Source organism: Nothobranchius furzeri, chromosome 12, assembly GCF_043380555.1.
Source record: "Nothobranchius furzeri strain GRZ-AD chromosome 12, NfurGRZ-RIMD1, whole genome shotgun sequence".
In the NCBI taxonomy this organism is placed as follows: domain Eukaryota; kingdom Metazoa; phylum Chordata; class Actinopteri; order Cyprinodontiformes; family Nothobranchiidae; genus Nothobranchius; species Nothobranchius furzeri.
Window position 1 is genome coordinate 31,944,197 of NC_091752.1, and position 25,976 is coordinate 31,970,172.

The 25,976-nt window shown below is 39.2% G+C and overlaps 1 protein-coding gene across 3 annotated transcripts; it reads right to left on the bottom strand.

Annotated features, from left to right (window-relative positions):
- Positions 1-370: 370 nt before the first annotated feature.
- LOC107375978 (carbohydrate sulfotransferase 15) lies at positions 371-25,976 on the bottom strand. Of its 3 annotated transcripts, none has more exons than XM_015944831.3 (8): positions 25,804-25,976; positions 10,052-10,608; positions 9,166-9,505; positions 8,469-8,612; positions 6,288-6,444; positions 5,978-6,134; positions 805-948; positions 371-712 (listed from the first exon to the last, which is right to left on the bottom strand). In XM_015944831.3, exons 2-8 carry the CDS (start codon positions 10,490-10,492, stop codon positions 680-682), a joined length of 1,416 nt encoding a protein of 471 aa, XP_015800317.3. In that variant the 5' UTR covers positions 10,493-10,608; positions 25,804-25,976; the 3' UTR covers positions 371-679. The 3 variants fall into 3 exon arrangements, with proteins under 3 accessions (XP_015800317.3, XP_015800315.3, XP_054606295.2); XM_015944829.3 differs by having other exon boundaries at positions 801-948; XM_054750320.2 differs by lacking the exon at positions 25,804-25,976 and adding an exon at positions 11,431-11,686 and having other exon boundaries at positions 801-948.

Sequence of the window (25,976 nt, forward strand, 5' to 3'; positions counted from 1 at the left end):
TAAAGCTTGGTAAATGAATTCTGCCTATTTGTGCTATTTTCTAATACAACGTCCAAACGTAACACCTACCTTTTAGATTTTTCCAGGATCTGGAAAACTTTCTGCACAAGCCAGCCTCTTTTCTAATCACTTTGCAATTATGCAAATGCACTTTTTGGTCTGCAGTGATGATTTGATGTTGTTTTACTGGCATTCAAATGTTGATTTTGCAATCATAATCAAATACAATCATCACAACATTCATCAATTCTCCACCTTTCATTCAGAATTAATAGGTCCAGGAGAGAAGCCCATCCAGCAACCTCATACTTGGTGCTTTATCAAGAAATTATAGATGAATATAATTTGTAATAATGATGAGAGAACTTGGTCAAATAAAAATATGTTTATTTAATTATCACCATTAGATGATGCACATAATTTTTTAGAAAGCAAATAAATATCAATAATTTTCTGGAACATTATTTGAGCAACCATTCCAGCTGTGGCTTGTTGCTCCCTTTTTACAGCAGATGGAACATTCAGCTGTAACCCCAGAGGAAGGCTTTGCTGTCCAAGACACTGGCCAGTTCATGGTTGAAGGGCTGGTAAAACCTGCTTAGGAGGTTTCTAGTGGATGGAAGCATTGGACCAAGGCTCTTGTCTTGAGTCCTTCTGGTGTTGGACATGGGCCTTTTGGTCAGTGCTGCCTCAGTGTCTGCTGACAGAGGGCCTGTTAGGGAAGAGCAACATGGTAGATGTAACAAAACTCATCAATTCACGTTAATGGACATTTTTTATGGCTGTTGTCCATCACATACCTACATCTAAAAAATCAAAAACATTCTTAATTGTCTCTTTGAGATTTGCTGCATAGTCCTCCAGTCGGAGAACTAAAATCTGCTCTTTGTGGAAAACCGTCAGCCAGTCCAGTAAGAAGACAAAGTACATTCCCAGAGTTAGTCTCACCTGTAAAAGAAATAAAAGCACAAATGTATCTTTTGAATAAACATTTAAAAGTGGCAAATAAAAATGCTCACATTTCTAAAATTTCTACAAAGTTATTTTTAAAACCTTTTCAATAAATCATAAATCACAGAAATATAAAAAATACATCAAGACTAATCCAAACAACAAGTGTAAGACCACTTGAAAAATGACCAAAATTCATAGTTTGCATGGTTGGTAAACTAGAGCTTCAACATCCAACAAGAAGAAATGGGAGTGAGACAAAACCTTTTCTGACCATGTGATTTACTGAAAACATTACTTTATAAGGCTGTTTTACAGCTGATCAAGCTCTGTGGTGTTCAAGGAGACGAGGCCTTTGAAGACATTTGTTGTCTCTTCAGTCTCACATACCGTCTGATGGTTTCGGGGCTGCAGTCAGCACTAGGGCTGAAACGATTCCTCGAGTACCTCGAATAATTCGAGTACAAAAAATCCTCGAGTCAAATTCTCTGCCTCGAGGATTCGTTTAATTCATATTTAATTAATTCGTGGCTTTGCAGTCGCCCGTGGTCATGTTTCACCCGGACTGAAATAAGTGACGCACATGCCCACTGGACTGCACACGCGAGTAGCGAATGTAACTTAACTTTGTCTTCAGCCATGGCGGACAACGTGGACCCCGGTAGAGTGCGAAAAAGACAGAAAATGTCAAAGGTGTGGGACAATTTTTCACGTCGTTAGGCGGAAAACGTAGTCCAGTGTAAATACTGTAAAATGGATTTAGCCTACCACAACACCACATCCTCCATGCTGCTGCAGCGCCTGTAAATGTCACTTCTGCAAGCGGACTCGGAGCCTCTACAAGATAATGCTTTTTGGCCTGTATTTCTATATATTCTGCGGATGCTGTGCGACTTTTTCGTTTGTAGCACTCAGTTTAAGCTCACACCATACATCTGGTAGCAACACGTCGGACTTAAAATGTGCTAAAAAATAGCATTTTTACACAAAACGTCGGACTTTTTATTGTGTTATTGATGTTTGTTGTCAGTAGCGGTTTTAGGCACGGGCAGACAGGGCAGTTGCCCGGGGCGGCATTTTTTCATGACACAAAAGGGGCGCACAAGCGCTGAGTAAAAAAAAAAAAAAAAAGGAAATCTGCGCCGCACCGAGGTTTTCTATTATCTGACAGTGTCTGGATTGGAAACAGCAAGATGGCGCCCCCTGCAGCTGCAGGCGCTCATGCTGACTGAGAACGTTCACGTGCACCGTGTGTCTATGAAGAACAGGAAGGGGAGGGGTGCGGCGGGGGAATTCACCTCTGCGTCTTTCCCAAATGAAATGAGCGTGCAGGGGCTGAATCAACTGTATTAACATGGCTAAAGTCAATCACATCTTAACGTTCTTCCATTTTTCATTCATAATATCATAAACACAGGCCTATCATTCTTTCAGGTTACTCTGAATTGTGTGAAATGGCCGAATAAAAAAAGGAAAAACAAAATGATTTTGTGGTCACACCCCCATCAAGGTCAAATAGTTTAGTCCTGACTAAAGGAAACTTACTGAGTCAGGAGCCAAACAGAAGAGATGAACATAAAAAGGCTAAAACCACCAAGTGCCCCATTCAGGGGGAAAAAAAAGAAAAAAGAGGAGAAAGATAAAGGTATGTAGCTCTCATGATGCATGTTTTCAATTTTTTGAACCAGTTAACTGGGATTTTAACGGTTAAATGCGGTCAACTAATTGCTAACAGAGCTAATAGGGCTGAAATATTGAAACAAATATTCAAATGGTTCGAAAAAAGTCCTTGAATCGTTTTTTACTGATTCAAACTAGGATTTGTTAAATGCTCACTGCAGCCTGTGGCCTGCCTGAACAACAACAAACACATGTTGATCATGTTCACATAATAATAAATAAAACAACTCTACAAGCAGAAGAAAACACCCCAGTCATCACTAACTATCCTGTTTATTTATTGCAGATGGCTGCACTGATTATTTTTTACATGATTTGTTCTGTAAAAGTTGGCATTTTTGGTAGTCTACAGTTATTTTTATGACAGTTTAAATTACAATTTCAGAGGCAATTCTAAAATATTATGGATCATGAGATCTATTGGAGATCTACCCCAACTTTTGGACTGCTCTGCCAGTCACTGTGGCTCAAGCTGAGCGGAGCTTTTCAAAACTTGATCAAGTCATACCTGAGGTCAGCTATGTTTCAGGGGCGGCTCACTAACCTCGCTCTGATTAGTATCAATCACTCAGTAGGGGAGCAGATTTCATGTGATGACATTATTGATGACGTTGCATCAAGGTTAGGTTTTAATTTTAGTTTGTGTTTTCTGTTCTAAGTGCAATGCTGTAGTGATTATCTTTAGTTTGTTATGTGTGAAATATTTTTGCTATTTAGAATATTTATTATCTATTATGTTCATATATTCTTAATATTTAGTTATTGTTTGTTTTTGTATATTTGATTCTATATATTTTGATACAGTATATAATGTATAGTGCTTTACATTCTGACAACTTCATAGTAATTAATGTAAATATGTGCAACTTAGAAAAATGAATGTTCAATAGTCGTTCTAATAAACATGCCTGTTTGTAGAAAACATGCGTGTGTTCGTGCAGGTGGGGTGGTGGTGGTGGGGCGGTTGGGGGGGGGGGGGGGGGGGGGGGCTCAAAGGGGGCCTCGCCCGGGGAGTAATTCGATGTAGAACCGCCACTGTTTGTTGTCCCTCGGGATTGCTGCAGGAGGACATGGGTATTTATGAGAGGAAAACGAAATAAAGTAAATAAATGTTTTGTGATCAGTATAATTTGACAAAACCACAGCAAACATGCTTTCTCGACAATCCTTGTTATTGTGTGAGTAAAAAAAGTGTTGAAATTAAAACGGACGTGTGTTAATAGGGAAACAGCCGGCGAGCTGTTTGCGCATGCGCCGTGAGCGGTTCTGGTTCTGTTTGGGCCGCAGCCTGCTCGCAGCGCTACTTCAACAGTTATCCTCCTAGTTTCTGTCTGGCTTGCAGGCTAGCAGATTCTCGCACGAGGGGAAAATCTGCCCAGGTTGTGTACTTATTTTTTGCACAGCCATTTGTTTACTGTGAAGTAAAGTTGAAGTGCTTAAGTTTTGAAAACTAATTTTGAATAAAACTTGAAGAATAACTGGCAATTGCTTGCTCATTTTAACAGGTCTTTCATAATTATAACATGCTATTTGATATAATGGTTTACAAATACAAAAGGGTAATTTATTAGAGTACTCGATTAATCGAAAAAGATATTCGATAGAGTACTCGATTACAAAAATATTCGATAGCTGCAGCCCTAGTCAGCACCAGTAAAGGCCTGATGCTGCATCAAAGATCGTCCAGTGTCTTGATGGACAACCTATTGGATCCACCATCCCACCTCAGAAGCGATGGTGTGCTGCAAGAGGCCGTGCTTATGCATTTTAACAAGCCGACATTCAAAATGAGAACTTTTTTTTGCATTTGCCAACCAAACATCATGACTACCTGACAGAAAGTTACGCAAATCCACATTTTGCACATTTTGGGCCTTTTAAAGGCATGATCTTAAACCTTTGATCAGCTGTAGAACAGCCTGTCCCATTTAAGCAACATTTTCAATAAATCACTGCTCAGAAAGTGTTTTGTCTCACTCCCTTTTCATCATGTTGAATGTTGAAGCACTACTTGGAACTTTTAGATCCAACCATGCAAAAATATAATTTGGGGGATTTTTTTAAGTGATCCAAAACTATTTATTGTGACTGTATGCATCCTGTATCTATGTGTCACGTACCCATATAATCACAAACAAACCAATGCCTCTTTGCGATATGATGACATCTTTCACAGCATGAACATCAGCATGTTGACATGTAATGAACTGTGAAATCCCGGTCCTCAAGCACCAGCATTTTTCACTAATTTCTCTGCTCAGGCAAACATAATTTAAACGGATGAGTGATTAAAAGACCTCTGCAGAATTTGACCTACTAACTTGAGCTATTGCATCAGGCTTGTCTGAGAGAGGAAACATCTAAAACATGCAGGTCCTTGAGTTCCTATTCCTCATCAGTGCAGTAAGTACTTAAATGTGTTTGCTAGAAACCACTTACTTGATGAAATTGGAACTATATATGTTGATATAATAGTCATCAAGCAAGGGAGTAGGAATTTATGTCAGAGCCAAATATTGTAAATTACAAAAAAAAGGCCTATTTCTTTGAGTTCTTTACAATCGAAGCAACAAAATTATGTAAAAATGAAGCTCTTGAACTGCTGCAAAAGTGTTCCTCATCCAGTATATTCACACATGATTTTTAAATGCTTGAACATGTTCATTATGATCAGAAATAGCAAAGACATAGCAAGCAACAGTATTTTTGTTTGTTGTGCTTAACTGCAGTAACACATAAACGCCACCAGAGGGAGATGGTTCACAACAGTAAAACAAATTTAAAAAGACAAATTTGACCAGCCAAAAATCTCACTGCTGACTCTGAAAATACAACCAGCAAACAAAACAACAACACCCCCACCCAAATGTCAATAAATATGGATGCAGCCATTTGAATCGTGGAACTGTATCTAGGAGTCAATGTGCCCTCTAACCCATTATCTCCCTCCCCTGTCCAAACGGAGGTGATGAGCGCTGCTCCATGCGGCTGCACACACTGAAGTGGACCTAGTGGACACTTATGTTGTGTAATGTCTGAAGTCTGTGTGCATATCTGTCTGACGTGCTTTCTTGCATAGCAAAGCTACCCTCTCTGTTGAGGGTAACGCTGAAGTGCCTTTTTCCCCCTCCCCCCCCCCCCCCCCCCCCCCCCCCCCCCCCCCGACTCTATCCTCACATAAACCCTCTTGAACTATTACGGTAACGCGACTCGGGTTGCGAATGACCACAGTCAGCAATTCTTGTCATGTGTCTATGTATGCATGCCTGATCTCAGAATTGTGTGTACTGAAACTCTAATTTCCCTCTGAGATTAATAAAGTATTTTTAATTGAATTTGAGCTTACAGGCATGGTGTTGTAAAGGCTGGTGTTGTAGACACAGGAACGAAGGGACCGATCGGAGAGACAGCGCTGAAACAAATGGACAGACTCTATGACCTTCTGATGAAAATCCTCTGAAGACTTGTTGACCATCGTAAAGTACAAGTAGTCTGAGTAAAGCCTGGGAGGAGTGAGAGGAATAAGAGGAAATTATAATAATTGCTATAAATCACTGAGAAGCTCTTCATGGGTAATAACAACTCTCCAAATACCAAGAATCACAATTGTGACTATAAAAACAGGTGTTGGGAAGATGTTTTTCTTTCTTTCTCACCTTTCCACTGGATCTCTGAGCATGATGATGATTTTGGCACCAGGTTGGACTGCATGGATGAAGTCCTGAGCCAGGAAAGGAGGCTCTGATTTGTTAATGTCTCCATGGAGATAGCTCCAGGCCTGATTATCCCACATAGTGGAAGCACTGGCTTCACCTGTGGAAACAAGCCGACAACCAATGCATGCTGTTTCAAAGCAGTTTATTTAGCACTTTTAAGACCAGCTTCCACAAGTCTGCCCATACCAGGCAGGGGTATCAGAGCTGAGAAGCTCTATTTACCATTCAGATGTCCCTCCAATCAAGGTACAGAATGCCCAAAAGCAAAATATGGATTAGATGCAGAAGCTCGTAAACTTTCCCATATATCTAACAAACTCATCTTACTGTCAGATGAACAGGATGATAAGAAAAGTATCATCACAAAGATGGATATGAAAAAAAATACTAATCATCAGTGTGTGGTTCAAGGCACTGCTTACCAATTGCCCAGAAAAGATCTGCAACTCATCAAAAAAGACCTTCAAAGCAACACTAAAGAGTATTTAGGAATTTAAGCTATTGCGTTCAAACTGGTTTCATCTTGAGCCACTTTGCATTTGACAGCCCTCTGTAGCCCTCTGCTGACCAGAAACTGCATCTAACAGTTTTGTGGTTTGAGTAGGAAAACAATAGTGGAAGGTCTTGACCCGTTTCATGGCAATAGCTCTTTGCTGTGCCAGTAGCTCACATAAAGGCTAGCAGTTAGCTTTGCAATTCATTGACTGTCAATAAAAAGTACAAGAAGAAGAATTTTTTTTGTTGTTGTTGGCATCAGGGTACGGTCTGTAAGTAAAAGAGTAGAGTCTCTGGAGGTGGAGAAAACAGCTAAAACCAGTGTGAACATTGGCGCAGTCTTCACTCGTTTGAGAGAGCTTAAAGAGGCTACGAAATCAAGGACATATGCTGACCTGGCTTTGTTGCTACTGGACTTGTAAGTAATAATATTTTTCATTTAACTCATTCACTGCCAGCCGATTCCTGATCGCTAACGGCCTTCGATGCCAGCGTTTCTCACCGTTTTTACTGTTTTTTTAAGAGTCACAGAACGTTGCGCACTAGGATGATGTTGACGCCAAAACAACCAAAACAAAAAGGAGACTCACCTCTTCCATCAGGAAGAATCCGCGTGTTTCGAACCTTATCTGTTCTTTCGTAATCCATTGTCGAATTGTGATTGGCAGACGCTTTTCCAGTTCGCGCCTCACTATTTTACAGGAACGGCCCAAAACGATCTCCTAACACATGGATGTTCTGCTTCCTGATCACGTGACATGTGACGTATGTGGATGAAGATCGGCTTCAAGGCTGAGATGTTCTCTCAGCACGGGTGCTCGTTCCGATGCTCAAACAGTAAAACAAATGCAAATGACAACTTTAGTCATCATTGGCAGTGAATGAGTTAACAGTGCGGATATTTTGACTATGTGGTATATTTAGTATCACTTGTCCTGTGTTAAGGGCCATTCCCATCAGTACTGGGTCGGCCCGGGCCGGGTAGCGTAGGTTAGGGTGGCCTGGTATTTTTCCGGGCCAACCAAGGCTCATTGTCAGCCCTCTTCTCAAGGGGGTCTGCTTCAGGCCGACCAGGGCCAACACACCCACTGCTGACAGCAAATTCACACCTTCCATTAGAGCAAGCCTCTGATTGGTGGGTGGAATTAGCCCACATGGGCTTAAGGTGAGGATGTGTGGAATCAACCGGGCCAGGCTGGGGCCGACTGGGGCTACCCAGCCCGGGCCGACCCAGTACAGATGGGAATGGCCCATTAGTGTTAGCTTGTTGTCAGCTCTAGCTACAGCGAGTTGTTTATGACAATTGTAATTCCGATTTTAACTAGTAGGAGGAAAATCAGGAAACTCATGAAGTGTTGCTTTAAAATACTTCCAAAATCCAATAAAAACAAAAATCAGATTTTTTATTTGAAATTTTAATTACATTTTGTTTTAAATTAACCAACCCTCATCTGTGTTAGTTTTTTTTATTTTTTATTTTATTTATTTATTTATTTATTTTTGTCTCATGATGGATTTTTTTTCCTTTTTCTTACTGCATGGTAGGACATAAATGTGGTGACTAAATAAATCAGTCACTGGCATGAAAGGATTTTCTTCATCCATTAATTTTTCACATGTGTTCACCTGTTATGATCTGGAGTGCATGGTGGTCTCCAGATGAATTTCCATAGATTCCTCCTTGGATGCTTTGTGCCGCCAAATCAAACAGATCCAAGTAATCATCTATTGGAAAACGTTCCTGGAAGCCTGTTCTGAAACGAATATAACCTGCACCACAAGGAATATCAAAACAAACAAAATAAAATTAATCCATTTCTGTTTCATAAGTGTAAAATATAAGTGATTTATGTTTTGTGATTAAGGGTCCATTTGTGGAAGTAATCAATTAAAATGAAAACTCAGTTGAGCTAGAAGAGTAGAGCTAGCACTGGGATGAACGTTTTGACTCTTTGGAAAAATCTCATTATTTTTCTGCTCTGAGTTCTGTGTTTATAATAGCACAAGCACCACATTTCTCACATATAAACAGCTAGCAAGTTTCTGCTCCAAGTTACTTCAAAACATATCCAGATCCCTGTGAGACCTGCTGTTAACATGTTACTGTTTACTTTAAATGAGTCAGTTTGTTGTTGCTGCTGTTCATTTCTCAGCCATCAGAAGTGACTTCCTGTAGTCTCTGCTTGTTGCTTAGCAACTAAACAGCCTCAAGCTTTCAGTCCTCAGGCAATAGTGCATGTTTATTATTAACACTATTAAAGGTTTCTGCAGCGATCCAGATGATCAATTTGCTACAAAGCGAATCCATCTCTGTCTGCCTTACCGAAGCGTTTCCTGGTCCACCAGTGCGGCTCCTTTATTATGTTGAACTTGACTTCAGGAAGCATCAACAGCCTGTGAAACAAGTCTGTTGTTCCACACTTGGGCTGGCCAATGATGTAAAAGTAGGGTAAGCAACGCAGACGAAACCGCCTGCCATCTCTGCGCCACACGTGCTGGTGGAAGTCGGCTCTCATGTGGTCGCAAATGTTCTTGAAAGTCTTTGAGCGCAGAGTGAAGCGGTTGCTTTTGTACGGGTCTGAGCCGAGTTCCTTTGAGATCTCCTGATACCAGCATGGACTCTTGACACCCGGGAAGAAATGGCGAGGGATCACTGAGAACAGCTGAAGAGGAACGTGGAAAAAAAGTGAAATCAAGCCATGCTTTTGTTGTGTTTTATGACGTAAAAAGCACCAAAAACAGATTCTGTGGGATTCATCAGCTACTGTTGCTTCATAACCTTTTTACACTCTTTGTGTGACGCTTGATCAGATCCAGCATGAATGACTCATTGCCAACTGCCATTTAATGCGATGACTCATGTGTTACAACATGTGTTATTCCAACTTAAATCACCTCTCCAACTGAAGCAACGGTGCCCTTTCTGAAGACGTACAGACCTGGAAATCTCTAATGAGAGCACAGCAGAGCTGCATGTCATAGTGGAGACCACAGGTAGGCCTTTAACAACACTTAATGAGAGTGTTGCTTACAAAAACTCATCATTATGTGCTTTACTGGGATGATATTCACCGCAGTGGTGATTATAAGTTTAAATAGCTGAGGCTTATTTCCAGAATTAGCTTTTATCAAATCGTTTGTGCACATTTAAGAGTTTAAAGTGGAAAATGCATCACCTTATGCAAGCAGAAACAAGCTCCAGGACTTACATGGGGATTTGTGTCAACAATATCCTTCTTATCAGGCACCTTCCTGGATGTGTACTGCAGTTTGGAGTTGATATTCAGCAACATTTTTCTGTCCATAAAACTCTTGTCAAGCAAAACGTCTGCTGTATTTGTGCTGGTGTCCGCAGGTCTGACCTGATAAGGAATAGAAGTGAGAGGAAGTCTTTCCTTGTCCCACATCAGGATATAGGAAGCCATGATAAAGAACATCAGTGTCAATCCCACCAGGAAGGTCACCAATTTGGCTTTCGAGATGCACCTCAGGTGGGATAAAAGCAGCATGGTGTCCAGATTCCGGGGTGTATTTGTGCATCTGAAGTCCAGAAACGTCCTGACAAGTCTTGTTCTGTAGTTTCCAGCCAGGGGCAAGCTGTGGAAGCTGAGGTTGTGGTCCCTTTGGGTGCTGCAGACTTTTAGTTGCATGCTGATACTGAATCACAGCAGGCATGTAGAAAGAGAAGTCAGGTTTTCCTATAAATTGAGTCAATCTGGTTATCATCATTTGTCTTCATTTTACACACGCTTCTCGGTCTTCCAGCCTGTAAAACAGAAACACGTGTTAAATAATGACACATGGTTTTTCACCCTGTAAAGCTTCTTTTGAAGTATTTCAAGCATTTCCAATAATACCACAAATGGGTGGTGAGAAACTTTAATTCCAGGGTATTTTAAGAGGGATTCATTCGTATTCTGATGCATCAGTATTGGTATTTCAAACCACACATTTCTATTACAGGAGTCGCCACTGAAATGGCTGAGGTTACCTGACGAGTGTGTGTGGTCTGCTTTATGGGGAGGGCTGCAGAGCACATGCAAAGACGGGATGGATGGAAATTCTTCCAAGGGCAAAATAATAATTACTCTGTAATTCAAAGCTGAAAACACACAGCGGAATCAAATCCTACTGAGATTTTTTTTCTTTTAGCTTGGAAAATGTATTTTTGGAGATCAAGGTTTTTCAAAGCCAAATAGATACAGGTGGGGATGAGGATAGCAAGTGTGATCCTAAAAAATGGGTAGGCATTGATGTTTATTGCATGTTCTACTAAGAAATTTCTGAAATGAAATATAAAATGATTACATGTTCTTTATCGTCATGAGATCAATAATTTCCCAACTGTTACATTACTATTTATTTGGCAAGGCACACTTTTCCATGTATAAAACACAGGTTTCTATTTTCCATACATGGAGATTTTATGGAGTTCCCTAAAGGGTGTCTGAAATACAAACAGGAAGTTCTTACACATTTGCAGATTTCATAATCTATGACAAAAAAAAAGGTTTCTATCAATGACCTGCAGACTCATCAGGAATGCTGGCTGGTGTTTAAATCCTGCACACATAGCTGCTGGACTTACTTCACCTCCTCCTTTCGGCCCTTGTGGTGATCCTGTACCACCCTCAGCCACATTTCGATAGCGGACTGTTGGATAATTTTATTTACCCAACACAGACCTTTGTCTCTCCAGCAGAAGCTTTTTTACATTTTTATGCTCTTTAACATTTTTATGCTCCAACAAATCGAAGTGGAACAAAATCAGCACATTTCAATCTGCAAAAATGTTGTATTTATTCAAGCTTTCGGTCAACAGACCTTCATCAGGAATTGCAAATGCTCATACAGAGAGTTCCTATCAAAGGAAAAAGCAGCTGATGTCGAACACCTGTGTCATTTCCACACAAGGCATCATGGGGGATGGAGTCCCTTTCACATAACATATTGCCTTGACACAAGAAGTTAACAAAATCTTTTAAAAACACTTCCAAATCATCTATCAGGAGAAAGAGATTAATACACCGCGGGCATCAAGCTGGAAAACCATCATAGAGCAAGGCAATGAAGTTACATTAAAAGTTGCCATATATATTATATTTTACTTGGAGAAATAGAGACATTTCAAAGTCCTCATTCAGTCCCAGTGGTTGGAGTGTATTAAGAGTGTAAATCCAGAACAAATTAAAATATTTTTACAATGTGAAAGGTTAAGTCTTATCCAAAGTGTTAGTCTTTAAAGATTCAGATTCCTTTATTTCTATTTCAGCATAAATGGAACCATAAACTCTTTCTGATTTTTATTAAAAAGCTAACTTGTGAGAATCATTTTGACTAAATACAGCAAACACGACGGGAGAAAGAGTGACTCGGATCTTTTTTCTTGTAGCTGATAATAGATTAAAATTTATTTTCTCAAATCTCATTAAGAAAAATGTTTGAGACCCTTATCTACCTCTAATCTGCAAGCAGACATTTCCTAAATAGATTAAAAAGTAATATTTTCATTAAAGATCAACTTTTCTCAAATGTTTAATTGGCAGTGGCCTTTATTAGGACGTATTTACTTGTAAGTCATACCCCAGGGGAAAACAATCTCTGGTGCACCTGTTACAGGGACTAGAAGTGAGCCACATCAGAGGAGAGCCAAAGACGACGTTTGGACTCTTATTTCCTAATAGCAAAAACAGATGGGAGTGAGCACATCTGTGGGATAAATAAATAAGAAATATGTATCTCAGGAGCTCATCAGGATCTATTAGATCATTATAAGAGGATGATGAAGAAAACCAGGTGATCTGAGGCACTCTGAGGATTGTATTTTATTGAGCAAGAAAAAGCCGACACATTTTGGTCTTGTATGACCTTCTTCAGGACATAAGCTACATGAAAATATCCATAAGATCAATTGATCTGATGTGTGTCATATGACCGGATAATCATTATTTGAGTAGGACCTGGCTGTAGACATCAGCTGGCGTGTCACCAGAAAGAACTTTCAAGTGTGAACAAGATGGCGTGTCATTACTTTTACCGGAAAATCGACGAGCGAAAGACCTACATTGTTTTTGTGGTTTTGTTTCAACCATACTTGATGGATTTCAAAGAGGAAAGGTAAGGATGAAATTAACTAACGTTTGTAACCGTTCTTAGTTCTTAAATGTAGGCACTATAGTATTTAAAGCTTTACCAGAGAATTATTGCAAAGGCACCGTGTGTCATAGCTAATTGTATCAATATTAACCATCTATATTAACACGCAGTCTTAAAACTAATGCAGAGAGTTCACAAGCTAACGCAAAAGCTGCATCAACAAAGCAATCAGCAAATGTAGCTTAGCTTTAACTTAGCTATTTGATTTTTCTAGTCTCCCTGTTTATTAAAACAGTTAAAGTAATAATCTTAACTTTATACAAAATTGAGATATGATATAAAGACCACGATTTCTAATACTGACTTGACTGAAACAGTCAGTGGCTGTTCTACATCGAATTACTCCCAGGGCGAGGCCCCCTTTGAGCGCCCCCCACCCCCAACCGCCCCCCCACCACCACCACCACACCACCCCACCTGCATGAACACACGCATGTTTTCTACAAACAGGCATGTTTTATTAGAACGACTATTGAACATTCATTTTTCTAAGTTGCACATATTTACATTAATTACTATGAAGTTGTCAGAATGTAAAGCAATATACATTATATACTGTATCAAAATCTATAGAATCAAATATACAAAAACAAACAATAACTAAATATTAAGAATATATGAACATAATATATAATAAATATTCTAAATAGCAAAAATATTTCACACATAACAAACTAAAGATAATCACTACAGCATTGCACTTAGAACAGAAAACACAAACTAAAATTAAAACCTAACCTTGATGCAACGTCATCAATAATGTCATCATATGAAATCTGCTCCCCTACTGAGTGATTAATACTAATCAGAGCCAGGTTAGTGAGCCGCCCCTGAAACATAGGTGACCTCAGGTATGACTTGATCAAGTTTTGAAAAGCTCCTCTCAACTTGAGCCACAGTGACTGGCAGAGCAGTCCAAAAGTTGGGGTAGATCTCCAATAGATCTTTATCATGATCCATAATATTTCAGAATTGCCTCTGAAATTGTAATTTAAACTGACATAAAAAAAACTGTAGACTACCAAAAATGCCAACTTTTACAGAACAAATCATGTAAAAAATAATCAGTGCAGCCATCTGCAATAAACAAACAGGATAGTTAGTGGTGACTGGGGAGTTTTCTTCTGCTTGTAGAGTTGTTTTATTTATTATTATGTGAACTTGATCAACATGTGTTTGTTGTTGTTCAGGCAGGCCACAGGCTGCAGCGAGCATTTAACAAATCCTAGTTTGAATCAGTAAAAAACGATTCAAGGACTTTTTTCGAACCATTTGAATATTCGTTTCAATATTTCAGCCCTATTAGCTCTGTTAGCAATTAGTTGACCACATTTAACCGTTAAAATCCCAGTTAACTGGTTCAAAAAATTGAAAACATGCATCATGAGAGCTACATACCTTTATCTTTCTCCTCTTTTTTCTTTTTTTTTTCCCCCCTGAATGGGGCAACTGGTGGTTTTAGCCTTTTTATGTTCATCTCTTCTGTTTGGCTCCTGACTCAGTAAGTTTCCTTTAGTCAGGACTAAACTATTTGACCTTGATGGGGGGGGGGGGGGGGGTGACCACAAAATCGTTTTGTTTTTCCTTTTTTTATTCGGCCATTTCACACAATTCAGAGAAACCTGAAAGAATGATAGGCCTGTGTTTATGATATTATGAATGAAAAATGGAAGAACGTTAAGATGTGATTGACTTTAGCCATGTTAATACAGTTGATTCAGCCCCTGCACGCTCATTCATTTGGGAAAGACGCAGAGGTGAATTCCCCCGCCGCACCCCTCCCCTTCCTGTTCTTCATAGACACACGGTGCACGTGAACGTTCTCAGTCAGCAGGAGCGCCTGCAGCTGCAGGGGGCGCCAACTTGCTGTTTCCAATCCAGACACTGTCATATGACAGATAATAGAAAACCTCGGTGCGGCGCAGATTTCCTTTTTTTTTTTTTTTTACTCAGCGCTTGTGCGCCCCTTTTGTGTCATGAAAAAATGCCGCCCTGGGCAACTGCCCTGTCTACCCGTGCCTAAAACCGCTACTGGAAACAGTATTAACACCCTTTTTTTAATTAAAAAGCTTCAATTTTCAGAAATTTGTAAGTGGTTTCAATCACTAGTATTCATACGAGGCTGAATTTAGCTTCTGATTCCAGCTTCCGATTGGGAAATGGCCAATACACTAAATTTTTCTCTACCATTTTTAATCTGCTCTAGCTCAAAAACTACAACACATACACGCTTCAAACCTGTTCTAGATTATTCTAGGCTCGTAGCAGAATGCATAAAATATAGTTTGAGATTTGTTCAACCTTTTTCTGATTTGTGAAACTTCAAAAAGCTGTCATGGTCTGTGTCTGCATCTCCCCTCATGTGTCTCCTTGTGTCCTCCATTCGTTCTCTAGGTGCTCCTTTTGTGTCCTAGCGCCCTCATATGTCATGTCTGCGTCTTCCTCATGTGTCTTCTGGTTTTCCCCATTTGCCCCTAGATCTCCAGCCCTCTCGGTTTCTCAAGTTATTTCCTATAGTTACAGCCTTTCATGATTTAGTATGTTTTTTCCGATCAGTCGTTATTATTTTTCTCCCACCTCCCTTTGAATTGTAGTTATGTTTCCTGCTCTTTTGTATTAGGTCAAGTTAGTTTCTCCCCTGATTAGTCATTGCCTTCACCTGGTCCTCCTCCCACACCCCACACACCTGCAGCTCATCTCCCTCTCATCCTTCCTATGTATTTAAGCCCTGTCTTGTCTCAGTGTCTTGTCAGTCCATTGTTTGTATTCTGTCTGCGTTTGTTCGTGCTCTTTATGAGCTTTTTGTCTCGTCCCCAGACTTTGTGCTCTAGGTGAGCTTCTGTTTCAAAGTCTTTGGTCTTCGTGCTCTTTGAGAGCTTTGGGTGTCCTGTGCTCCAGGATTTTGGACTTTAGGCTCGTTGCCTTGGATTTATTTTTGTTCATCCTCTAATACAGTTTTTCTCAGTCGCTTTGGTGCGTTTCTCAGATCAGAATTAAAATTCTCATAACTATTAGTTCAACCTCCACAACATTTAGTCATTTGTGCACATCATAGTAGCAATCTCTCCTTTCTCTGAACAAACTGCAAATGATTTTGGACATGTATCAGTTGCTTTCATACATTTCTCTGCTGTTTTTTGACATTTCCATTTGCTTATATCATGTCAGTCAAAATTAATTGTACTTATGAATGCTGAATAGTCGTTCTCAATAAAACTAATAGTCTTACTTTCATTACTTGAGTCATTACACACAAAATTGTTGAACTAGTTATCAAATGTCAAATATTATGTAGTCATCTGTCAAGCAAATTCTATACCTTTATCATTTTTTCCTGGAAATGTCTCCTAAATTGAACAATTGATCACAGGTGAATTTCGGCTGTCACTCATGGGGAGGTGAATCCTCAATTGGCAAGCATATATAAACTGAGCAGAAGCTAGTGTGTACCATTTCTACACTTCTGTGACACAAAATGGAAGGTCAGCATCGTGGAGGAGGGGGAAGAGGGAGCTATAGGCACATTCCTAAATAAATCAGGGCTACAATTGTGGACCGTGTTGTCAATCACATATGTTGCAGTACTGTGCAATACTGTATGTACTGTTACATGTACTGTATATTGTTCACATTTGTGCACAGCTCTACCAAAAGGGTGATTTTATGTTTACATGCATTCTACAGTAAACAAGTGACTGGAGCATATTTCCTTTTGCACAATGCTGTAGAATTACAAACACTTCTATTCAGTAAAAATGTAAAACGTACGTATTCAGTGTCTCAGTTACTCCCCAAACTCCCATAACATCTACAGTAACTTTACTGCACATTTCAAATGGCTGTACAAGTAGGGCATCGTGCTGTCTTGAGCATTTTCAGGTGTCACCAAATATTCTTGCAATGGAAAACACTGAAATTATAAACTGTCATAGTGAAAACATGACAAAGCCATTTGACTATCTTGTTCATAAAGATGGTGTCAAGACTTTTCATTTTGATGGCACCGACAGATTCATTGACATGAATACTTGCTTTTGAGGAATGGATTATCAATTTTGAGCATGTGACGTGCTTTTGCAGGCTATCCACTAGGTTTTGCAGTTTGCACTAATTGTTTTGAGAAATGCACTAACTGTTGTGCAAATGTTAATAGTGTTCTGAGAAATGCACCAAAGCAACTGAGAAAAACTATAAAAGGATTTTTTTCCTTGTATCTACTCCTGCCTCGTGTCCTCCTGGGTATCTGCAAATTTGGGTCCTAAACATCCCCAAAATGTGACAAAAGGACAGATTTATGCATTTATTTTTCAGCATCTGGCCCACACTGGAACTGGTCCTGTGCACCCAAAAAAATTTTTTTTTCTGGACAAGCTTAGCTTTCAGTATCTCTAAATATTTTTAAGATATTGTGTGTATGGTATTGTGCTGGGTCATTCAACTGTGGTTGCACAAATAGGGTGTCCTGCAACAGGTACAATAACTTTGGAATAATAGCCGCTTCTCTAATTATTGCCTCCCTGCTTCTGATTCGGTTTCAGAATAATCCTAACCTTATAAGAAAATAGATTTTTTTTTTCGACTGACTGCTTTCATTGTTTATGGTTTATGTAAATATTACCGGATTTAAGCACATTTAGCTGCAAATCATTCAGGAGTTAGAGGCCTTAAATATAAATCTAAAATGAATATCGGACTTCAAGTGACCCTGACAAAACTCCTTACATGTGCTTGTATTCTTCATTTGCTAATAAGATGTATTTTTATCTAAATTACAGGACAATCGAGGCTTTGAAAAATGGAACCCCGGCAGTGATTTCAGATGATGAAATCAAGGTAATGTTTTATTATTAAAAAAAAATAAGATTCTAAAATTGGACATAGGATAATGCAATCCCTTGTTTTCTGTGGTAATGTTGCTTATTTTTAACTCTTGTCTCTACTCAGACTTTGTATAAGGATCTCTGCAGCGGTAGAGTGGTCTGGCCGCATGTATCTGTGGCACAATCCAGGTGTCTCGCTTAAATTAAAGCAAAGACTAAAGCCACTGATGTTCCACTTTCCTGATGCACAGGTAAACTGACTTACAATAAGCTGCATCACATTTATTTATCTCGGTGCGTGGCCAGTGGACCACCTGGGTCCGAGTTTCTTGAAAATTGAAAAGGAAGCCGCTGTTCTGGTAGTGCTTGGTAGGTCATTCCACATTTGTGGAACGATGCATGAGAAAAGTCTGGATTGTCCTGAGCGTGGTGTAGGCACTGCTAGCCGACGATCCTGTGATGACCGGAGCGGCCGGGCTGAGACGTAAGCCTTTGCAAGAGGATTCAGGTAGATGGGAGCCGTACCATCTCGGACTTTGTATGCAAGTGTTCGCAATTAGGATTTGATGTGTGTTGCTAGCGGTAGCCAGTGGAGCTCAATGAACAGAGGGAAATTAAGTGTTTCTTTTGCTTTATTGTCTTTCACTCAAAATAATACAGAAATACTAACTATCTAAATAGTTATCAGCTGTAGTAGTTAAATTGTGTTGCAATGAGCTGCTATGATACACATATAGGATGTTGTTATGGATATTCTGTAACAAATTTTTGTTGCTGGTTAGAGAGGGGTGTTGCTGAAATGTTCTTCGCTGCTTCTGGGAGTCCTGTACTTTAGCAATTGGTGCAGGTCAAAAGTTCATCTTGGGCTTGACAATAAAACTGAATATTAAGCAAGTACTATTTTGTTTGCACATCTTGAAAAGTCTTAGTTTAATGCATTCTCATTTTTTCCATATGTTTTTATTCACTTTACAGCCTTTTATGTGCTACTGTCATAAAAATTCCCTGTCTGAAAGACAAAGGGATTTAATTTTCAGTTTTCATGCAACGTATGTAACGACGTGATTTAAAAGTTCGCCAGTCCAAATTTGAAGAGAAAAAAAAATCCGAAATAAAAAATGCTTTTTCCGGTAAGCTTTGTTTAAAAAAAACTACTTCCTGTGAAAGTAATGACTTCTGGTTAAGGTAATACACTGTATCGTTTTTCTCTTCGCTATACATATTGAAGAGAAAAACGACACGGTATGGTGTTTCTCGTCAAATCCAAACTACTTCCGGCAAAGGTAATGACTTCCGGCGAAGGTAATGACCCGATTTCTTGTTTTTCTGGTTACGTCATATCCGGTCACGGCAAAGGAGACGCCAGCTGATGTCTGCAGCCAGATGCTTGTGCATTATTTATGGACACCTGGGTATTTTGAAATAGTTTATGCCCTGAAGAAGGTCAGCTTTTTCTTGTTCAATAAAATACAATCCTCCGATTTCCTCAGATCACCTGTTTTTCTTCATCATCCTCAGCTAATGATCTTATTTCCTGATATTTGGACACCTCGCCTCTAATTGGCAAACAACAATGCGACTCTACCACAGACACAGTTTGCTCTGCAATGTTGATGTTTTTATCTCCACAAATAGCACAAGCATGGAGAAGTTCTGCTGTGTGGTGGAGTTGCTAATGCTAACAGTTAGCTTCTAGTAGTCAAGATGTTCTCTGTTGTTTCCTGGGTGAATCCATGAATGTTAAGTGACAGAGTGACGTAGATCTGTAAGGATTTTTAAATCCTAGCGTTTCACCATCTGTTTTCTATCAGAAGCTGATGTAGGTGTAGGAGACCATTTTCATGTTCCGCCTGCATGAAAAACAGAGGAATTGATCAATTAAAAAATAACAATTAAAAGTGGCTTTAATCTTTTTGTTTTTTGTTTTTAGGGATACTTTGCAACTTCTTAAATATTTTAAATCACTTTTATGTTTAAATTTACTGGTGATTTTACACTGAAACCGTGTGTGATTTCCTGTCTAGCTCTATGTTAACTACAGAAATTGACGCATCCCAAAAGCAGCATGCGGCAAAAATAGAACCCGAACCTATCTTTAGCGGAGCAGCACGCCGCTTCTGAGACGCGCCTGAATATTGCCGCGTCGCTGCTGGTTTGAAACTAGACTGTAGACTGTAATGGGTTCTAATTGAAGCAGTATCGTTTTACAGCCGTTCTGCGCCACCGATGATTTATGTGTAAAATCGGGGTAAGGAAGGCTGAAGAGACATTTCAGCTGTTAGATTAAGGTGTTAAAAGGACAAACGCACAGCGAGGAGATACGTTTTGCCTTTGGATCTGCAAACGGACACAAGGGGGTGCTAAAAGCAAGCCAAAATTGCCTAGTTCCCCTTTAAAAACAAGAAGTAAACATTTTAGGCTGATGTGGCCTCGAACCGAACCACAGCAGTTTCTGTTGAATTTTCTATGTTTGCTCAAAAGGATTGGGTTGTACGAGAAGACCAAAAACATGTGCACACAGACGTTTTTAATGAACCCAAACCAGAAAACAGTTTAGCCTCTCACCCCATTGTTACATAAAGCAGCGTCTCATCACATATACAGTTCACAGTTGTGTACTTCAGACTATTGAAATATGACCTTGGCTGAGATTATAAAAGTATTTTTGAAAGAACAGAACATGAATGAGGAGAATTTCAAAACAACACTCCGGTTAATTTGGGCAATATTCCAATAGCTCGTGTGTTAGTAAGAAGATCATGTTAAAGTTAAAACATAAAGATCATATCTTATTTCTTTAGCTTCTGTTACTGACATTTATCTTATATAATAACATCGTTATCTTCTTCTGGACTATTTGTGTCTGCCTCATTAGTCTAAGCAATATTTACTTTAGAGCTAAACTGTACAAGAAGCAGGATTAACTGTTCAGGTCGCCCCCGCTCTTGTAGCTGCCGAGTGTGAAGAACATCAGGACGTATACAAACTGACTGGTGATTAAAATGGTTGCCAATGTTTATTGTAAACAGTCTTAACGGTGTTGTTTTATGCAGAAACTGAATATTTCTTAGTGGATAGATGTCAGAATTCTGCTAATTGTCTATATATTTTTTATTTTATTTTAGTAACAAAATGCTCCGTAGCAAATCAGTAGCTTGTTGCTGCAAAACTGCCAAATGATGAAGCTCGTTATTTTTAATCGGCTCCAAAGGTACATGGATTTGGAATTCAACCTGTGAAAACAGGGAGGATCTGATTTTAATAGCGTGTCTTTATGTTTATAACTCTATAAGCAAAGCCTGAGCCTTGCCAATACACCAATTAAAGCTTGGCTGAATCCCAGTGAGGAGAAAAGCAGAGGCAGAGGAAAAATCTGATGCCACAAAAGGAAATAAGACAACCTTGATGGAGAGAAACATGACAGATGAGGCACTAAAACACGAGTTAATGATGAATGCTTTATTTTTTTCTACGAAAGAAAACAACGATCGAGTTTCTTTTCTTGGTCTGATTGTGGAAAAGTAGCTCAGGAGACTTTCCTCCTTTTCTATCACTCCCCCACTGGGAGAAACAATGAGATGGCTGCTTTCCTTTCAGGAGAGAACACGAAGACAAAGCTAGTCTAAGCAAATGAGACGCACGATTAAAAATAACCACTAAAACCATTTGTGCACACTGACATCTGGAGGGCAGATATGGTCTTTCAGAGCACTCTGTATTATTTTAAAGCATGTCAATGATGATGTACTATACACAGTCAAAAATGGGGGTACAGAAAATGTACATTGTTGTGCCTCAAGGGACAAAAACGACATTAACTCAGTCTGAGGATTCATATTTGACCTCAGGGTATCTATCTGTACTATTTTTGTTGTCTGAAAGGTACATGTATGTTCCTTAGTAGTAAAAGGTACACATTTGTACCAATTATTTCAAAAGGAACCATTTCTGGTTATGATCTCTTTTACTAAAAAATATCCATTAGCAAAGCTATACTTCTCAAAATAGATTTCATAGTTTGACTGTTCACCATTTTGCAAGCACTGAAAGATAGTTGTAAAATTATTTGTTGGATTTAAAAAAAATTAATAATTTTAAAAATGTGTTAACTAAGTCATTATTTTTGAAGAGTTAGTGTGACTCAATTTAGTTTTGAAAAGCAGCATCATTGGGATAACAAATGTCATTCTAATAGCATTTGATAGCTTTTGACAAGGACTATTGATAAGTTTAACAGGTCTGCGTTGTATTTGAAAAGTAAATAATTGTAGCAAGTACTGTTGAATCTGTATCTGCATTCTGATATGTTTGTCATCTTGAAATAAAAACAGCCACACACAGTTCCACAGTAGTGTTGTGGTTAGTGCAGTTCCCTGGTAAGTAAGAGGTCCCAGGTTTACATCCAGGTCTGCAGTCTCTCTGCATGTCCTCCTTTTTTGTTCTTAAAATAAGGCTACAAATTTGTTCCCTACGGTACGGGTTTGGCATGTAAAAAGGTACAAATTACAAGGGTACAAATGTGTACCCACAGATGATGGTATAAAATACATTTGATGGTAACACCCCACTGACAAGACATTGTACCCCTAAAAGTACAATTCTGTACTTTGATTTCTGTATGTGTAGCATAAGTGTCTGTGTATATTTAGAACCCAAGTAGCCCTGATTCTTAGCAGTTTGCTATTCTTTTAGTTCTGGTCATTGAAATAAAACTGTTTTTAATTTTTGTCAGCCCCCCCCCCCCCCCCCCCCCCCCCGAAAGAATCTGTCAAAACAAAATCTAAAAATAACTTTTAGAGCCAAATACTCCACCTCAAACATATTACAGTCTTTTAAAACACACACTGCAGCAAAATACTTTTTCTTTTGTTGTTGTTTTAGGAATTTCATAATAAATTGGCTTGGTTAAAACTATTTTCATCCCAAGGGTCTGCAACCTGCAGCTCTGAGGCATCATGTGGCTCTTAGGTCCTGCTGCAGCGGCTCTTTGCAGCTTTGATTAAAAACAACAAGGAAATTAGTCACATCTATTTTTACAACCACAACATTAAAGCTGGTTTTAGTTGGGTTTTTTGTTGTTGTCTTGTTTTTTTGCAAATATGGATTTGAAATCAAAGTGATGTTTTATGGTTTATTGGCATGTTTGTCACACCAAAATGTAATCATTGGTTTTTCTGTAAAAATACATAATTTGGGGGAAATTTTGTTTTACTCTAAATTGTGTTCATTAGAAAGTTTGTGTTTTTTTCTGCTTTTAAATGTCAACACAAGTCAGCAATACTATCCACTGTTGCTGAAAGACAATTGACCTGTGTCGTTAGTAGCCATATTATTAGATTTAAGTACGTAATCTTGGCTTTTTGTTCTTTGTTTTTTGAGCAATGGGTTAAAGTTCAGCTGAATCTGACACCTGAAGAAAAAGCTCATCCGTTAAAAAAATATAACGTTTCATATCTTGACTGCAATTCTTTGTGCAAACAAGACATGTAGCAGCAGGCCTGTCTTGGTCAACAATTCTTGTGAACTAAAAGGTGCTCTTCAAGCGTGCACAAATGCTACAAATAACCATAGATCTCAAGGTGTTCCACTTGGTGCTCTGTCTTTTCATACATAAATAATATTTATCTTTGCTAATGACTCATGGATCAAAAGCAGTGGTGCTTTGAGCTCCAGTAATCATGAGTACAATTAAATTAATTGAATTTGAGTAAAATAAGCCTTAGTTCATTGGTGTTTTTAATGTCTTAATGACCTAATTACTTCAAAAAGGCCTTTTTGCTAAAACAAGATTAAATGAATAGCATTTATGATCTATTTGGAGGGCTATCATTTCATTTGGATTAAGATACAGACATTTGGAGATCTGAGTCCTGGAGTAGTCCTGGAGTAGATCAGTCACACAGAATAAACTAAAAAGGTTCAAATGACAGCAAATGGACTGCTTTGGTTTCTGGAAGACGTTTCGCTTTTCATCTGAGGATCGTTATCAATTCTGACAGAAATATGGGAACGTCAACCTTATAAGCTGTAGCTGTCTATTGTTATTTAACTAGCAGAAACTACTCTGAAGAGCCCTCCTCTCTACCCCCTAATGAGTCGTTAGCCTCTATTGAGAGGGAGTTGTTGTGTTGATTAGATGCAGGAAGGTGTGACCTAGACTGAAACTGCTTAGGAATAAGATTCAAAGCTGCATTATGGGTACCAGAAAGGTGAAATCTAAGCCCCCCTCCCGTATTTAAAGTGGGGTTTTCATGTTTGACATAGATAACTTCTTTTAATCCTCTCTCAAACCATCTATCTACCAGACAAAGCTCCTCAGATGAGAAGCGAAATGTCTTCAAGACACCAAAGAAGTCCAGTTACCTTCATTTGAACCCTTTTGGATTGCCATGACCTGGATGACTGAGAACCTTCACCAGCATACAAAGAATAAAAGTTTCTAACGTGGAATAAAACCGCTCCAATCCTGAAATGATTTTGAATTACTAGACATCTTGATCCAAGAGTCCATGTGTGCATGTCTGGATGGGTCAGGAGGGGTACAGCAGGTGGTTTTAATGTAAAGGCAGCTTTGTATTTTCAATCAATCAATCAATCAATCAATCAATCAATCAATCAATCAATCAATCAATCAAAGCTTTATTTATAAAGCGCCTTCCGCAACCCTGTCAGGAAGCCCAAGGGGCTGATTTTTCAGTTAATTATATTAAAGGCCCTTTATGAGATGGTTCGTTTAAACTATATGAATCATTATTGTTGTTAAAAGAGAATCGCTGGGTCTGTGGTTAATAAACAAGAAAAAACAGAAAATTCTCACCAGAAAAATCATTGATCAAGAAGACACGATGAACAGATTCAACTTCCACAACTCCTCATCACTCTTTCTAAGCAAGGCATTCTTATCTGAAACAAGATAGAGCTACACTAATGGTTGTTGTCATCTTTGGATACAAACTGCTGCCTCTCTAAAGCTCTGACATCCTGCCAAGCCACTCTGATATCACGCAGTCCTCCCACATTCCTACGTGCAAAGAGTGTTCTGTTAAAATTATTGTTTTTTTCCATTTGTGGAGCACCCCCAGAGTCCAGTCTAAACAATTTGATTTGGTCCAGCGTAATCCCTCTCTACTCTCATGCCTCTGCCATTACACAGGCTTTGCAACGGTATTCTGTGCCAAAAGAGCAGCTCGGCTTTGACATCTCATCAGATTAGACGTTAGTTCCACAAGATACAGCAAGGCGATCTACGAACGCCGTGGCCCAGCACAGCGGGAAGGCTGTAAGGCAGGGTGCAGCAGTCATGGAGAGGTTTAACTTGGGTGTGTGCAGCCCTGTGTTTAACACATCTATTCTCCTCCTTAAACCACTCTGAAGGCTGAATCTATCTTTTTTCTGTCAAAAAGGAGCATCCAGATTTAGAAGGTGGTGAGAATCTAGAGAGGCAGTTTGTCAAAAGGTCACCTGTTCACCTGAGACGAGCTGTGCGTGCTACGAGAGGAGCTGCACCTCCCTGGCACAGACCCAGGAGATCGGGAGGCAAGTGACCTAAATGTCAAGCAGAAATAGCGTACTGATCTCACTCAAGACTCCCTGCATAAAGGAGATAACTCCAGCTGGTGTGTTTGCTAGAAGCTGAGATTATCCATTCAATAAAAGGTTCTTAATAAGCCCTTCAATTTATCTGAGCTGAACAAGAAAACAGGAGTACTGGAATTTGCACGTCAAGAAGCACAAACAAAAATGTTTAGAGTTTATCTCTGACTCCAAACAGAGTGCTGCGGGTCAACCCCCTGAATGAGAAATGTCACAGAGATATTTTGCAGCTGTGTAGTGACAAGAAGAGTAAAGTTAATTAAAGCTTTAGCAAAATATCTTGAAATGTAAAATGGACTACATCACTGTGTTCAAAATAGGAGTAATAGACTTTTTTCACCTGAAAAACACTAAAAAGCAATCATCTTTAAGTGATGAAAACAGTCACTTACATGGAGTTGGGCCAGTTTGTTCCAGCTGCTCATAAATAAATAACCAGTTTAAGAAATCCAGGTGTGTGGAGAAAGAGTCATCATATCCTCTGGGCGAACCACGTATGTGTTGACAAACGCCGACTACGTTTTGTCTTGGAAACGACTCCATCAGAGTGAGCGGGAGAGGGAGG

What these genes read in the sequence shown, in the direction of transcription:
- LOC107375978 (XM_015944829.3), bottom strand. Translation starts at nt 10,492, where the DNA reads ATGCAACTAAAAGTCTGCAGCACCCAAAGGGACCACAACCTCAGCTTC. An exon ending in TTGTTGACACAAATCCCCAT is followed by an intron (nt 9,506 to 10,051) that starts GTAAGTCCTGGA and finishes GTTCCTCTTCAG; the next exon opens with CTGTTCTCAGTGATCCCTCG. An exon ending in TGCACTCCAGATCATAACAG is followed by an intron (nt 6,445 to 8,468) that starts GTGAACACATGT and finishes TTGTTTCCACAG; the next exon opens with GTGAAGCCAGTGCTTCCACT.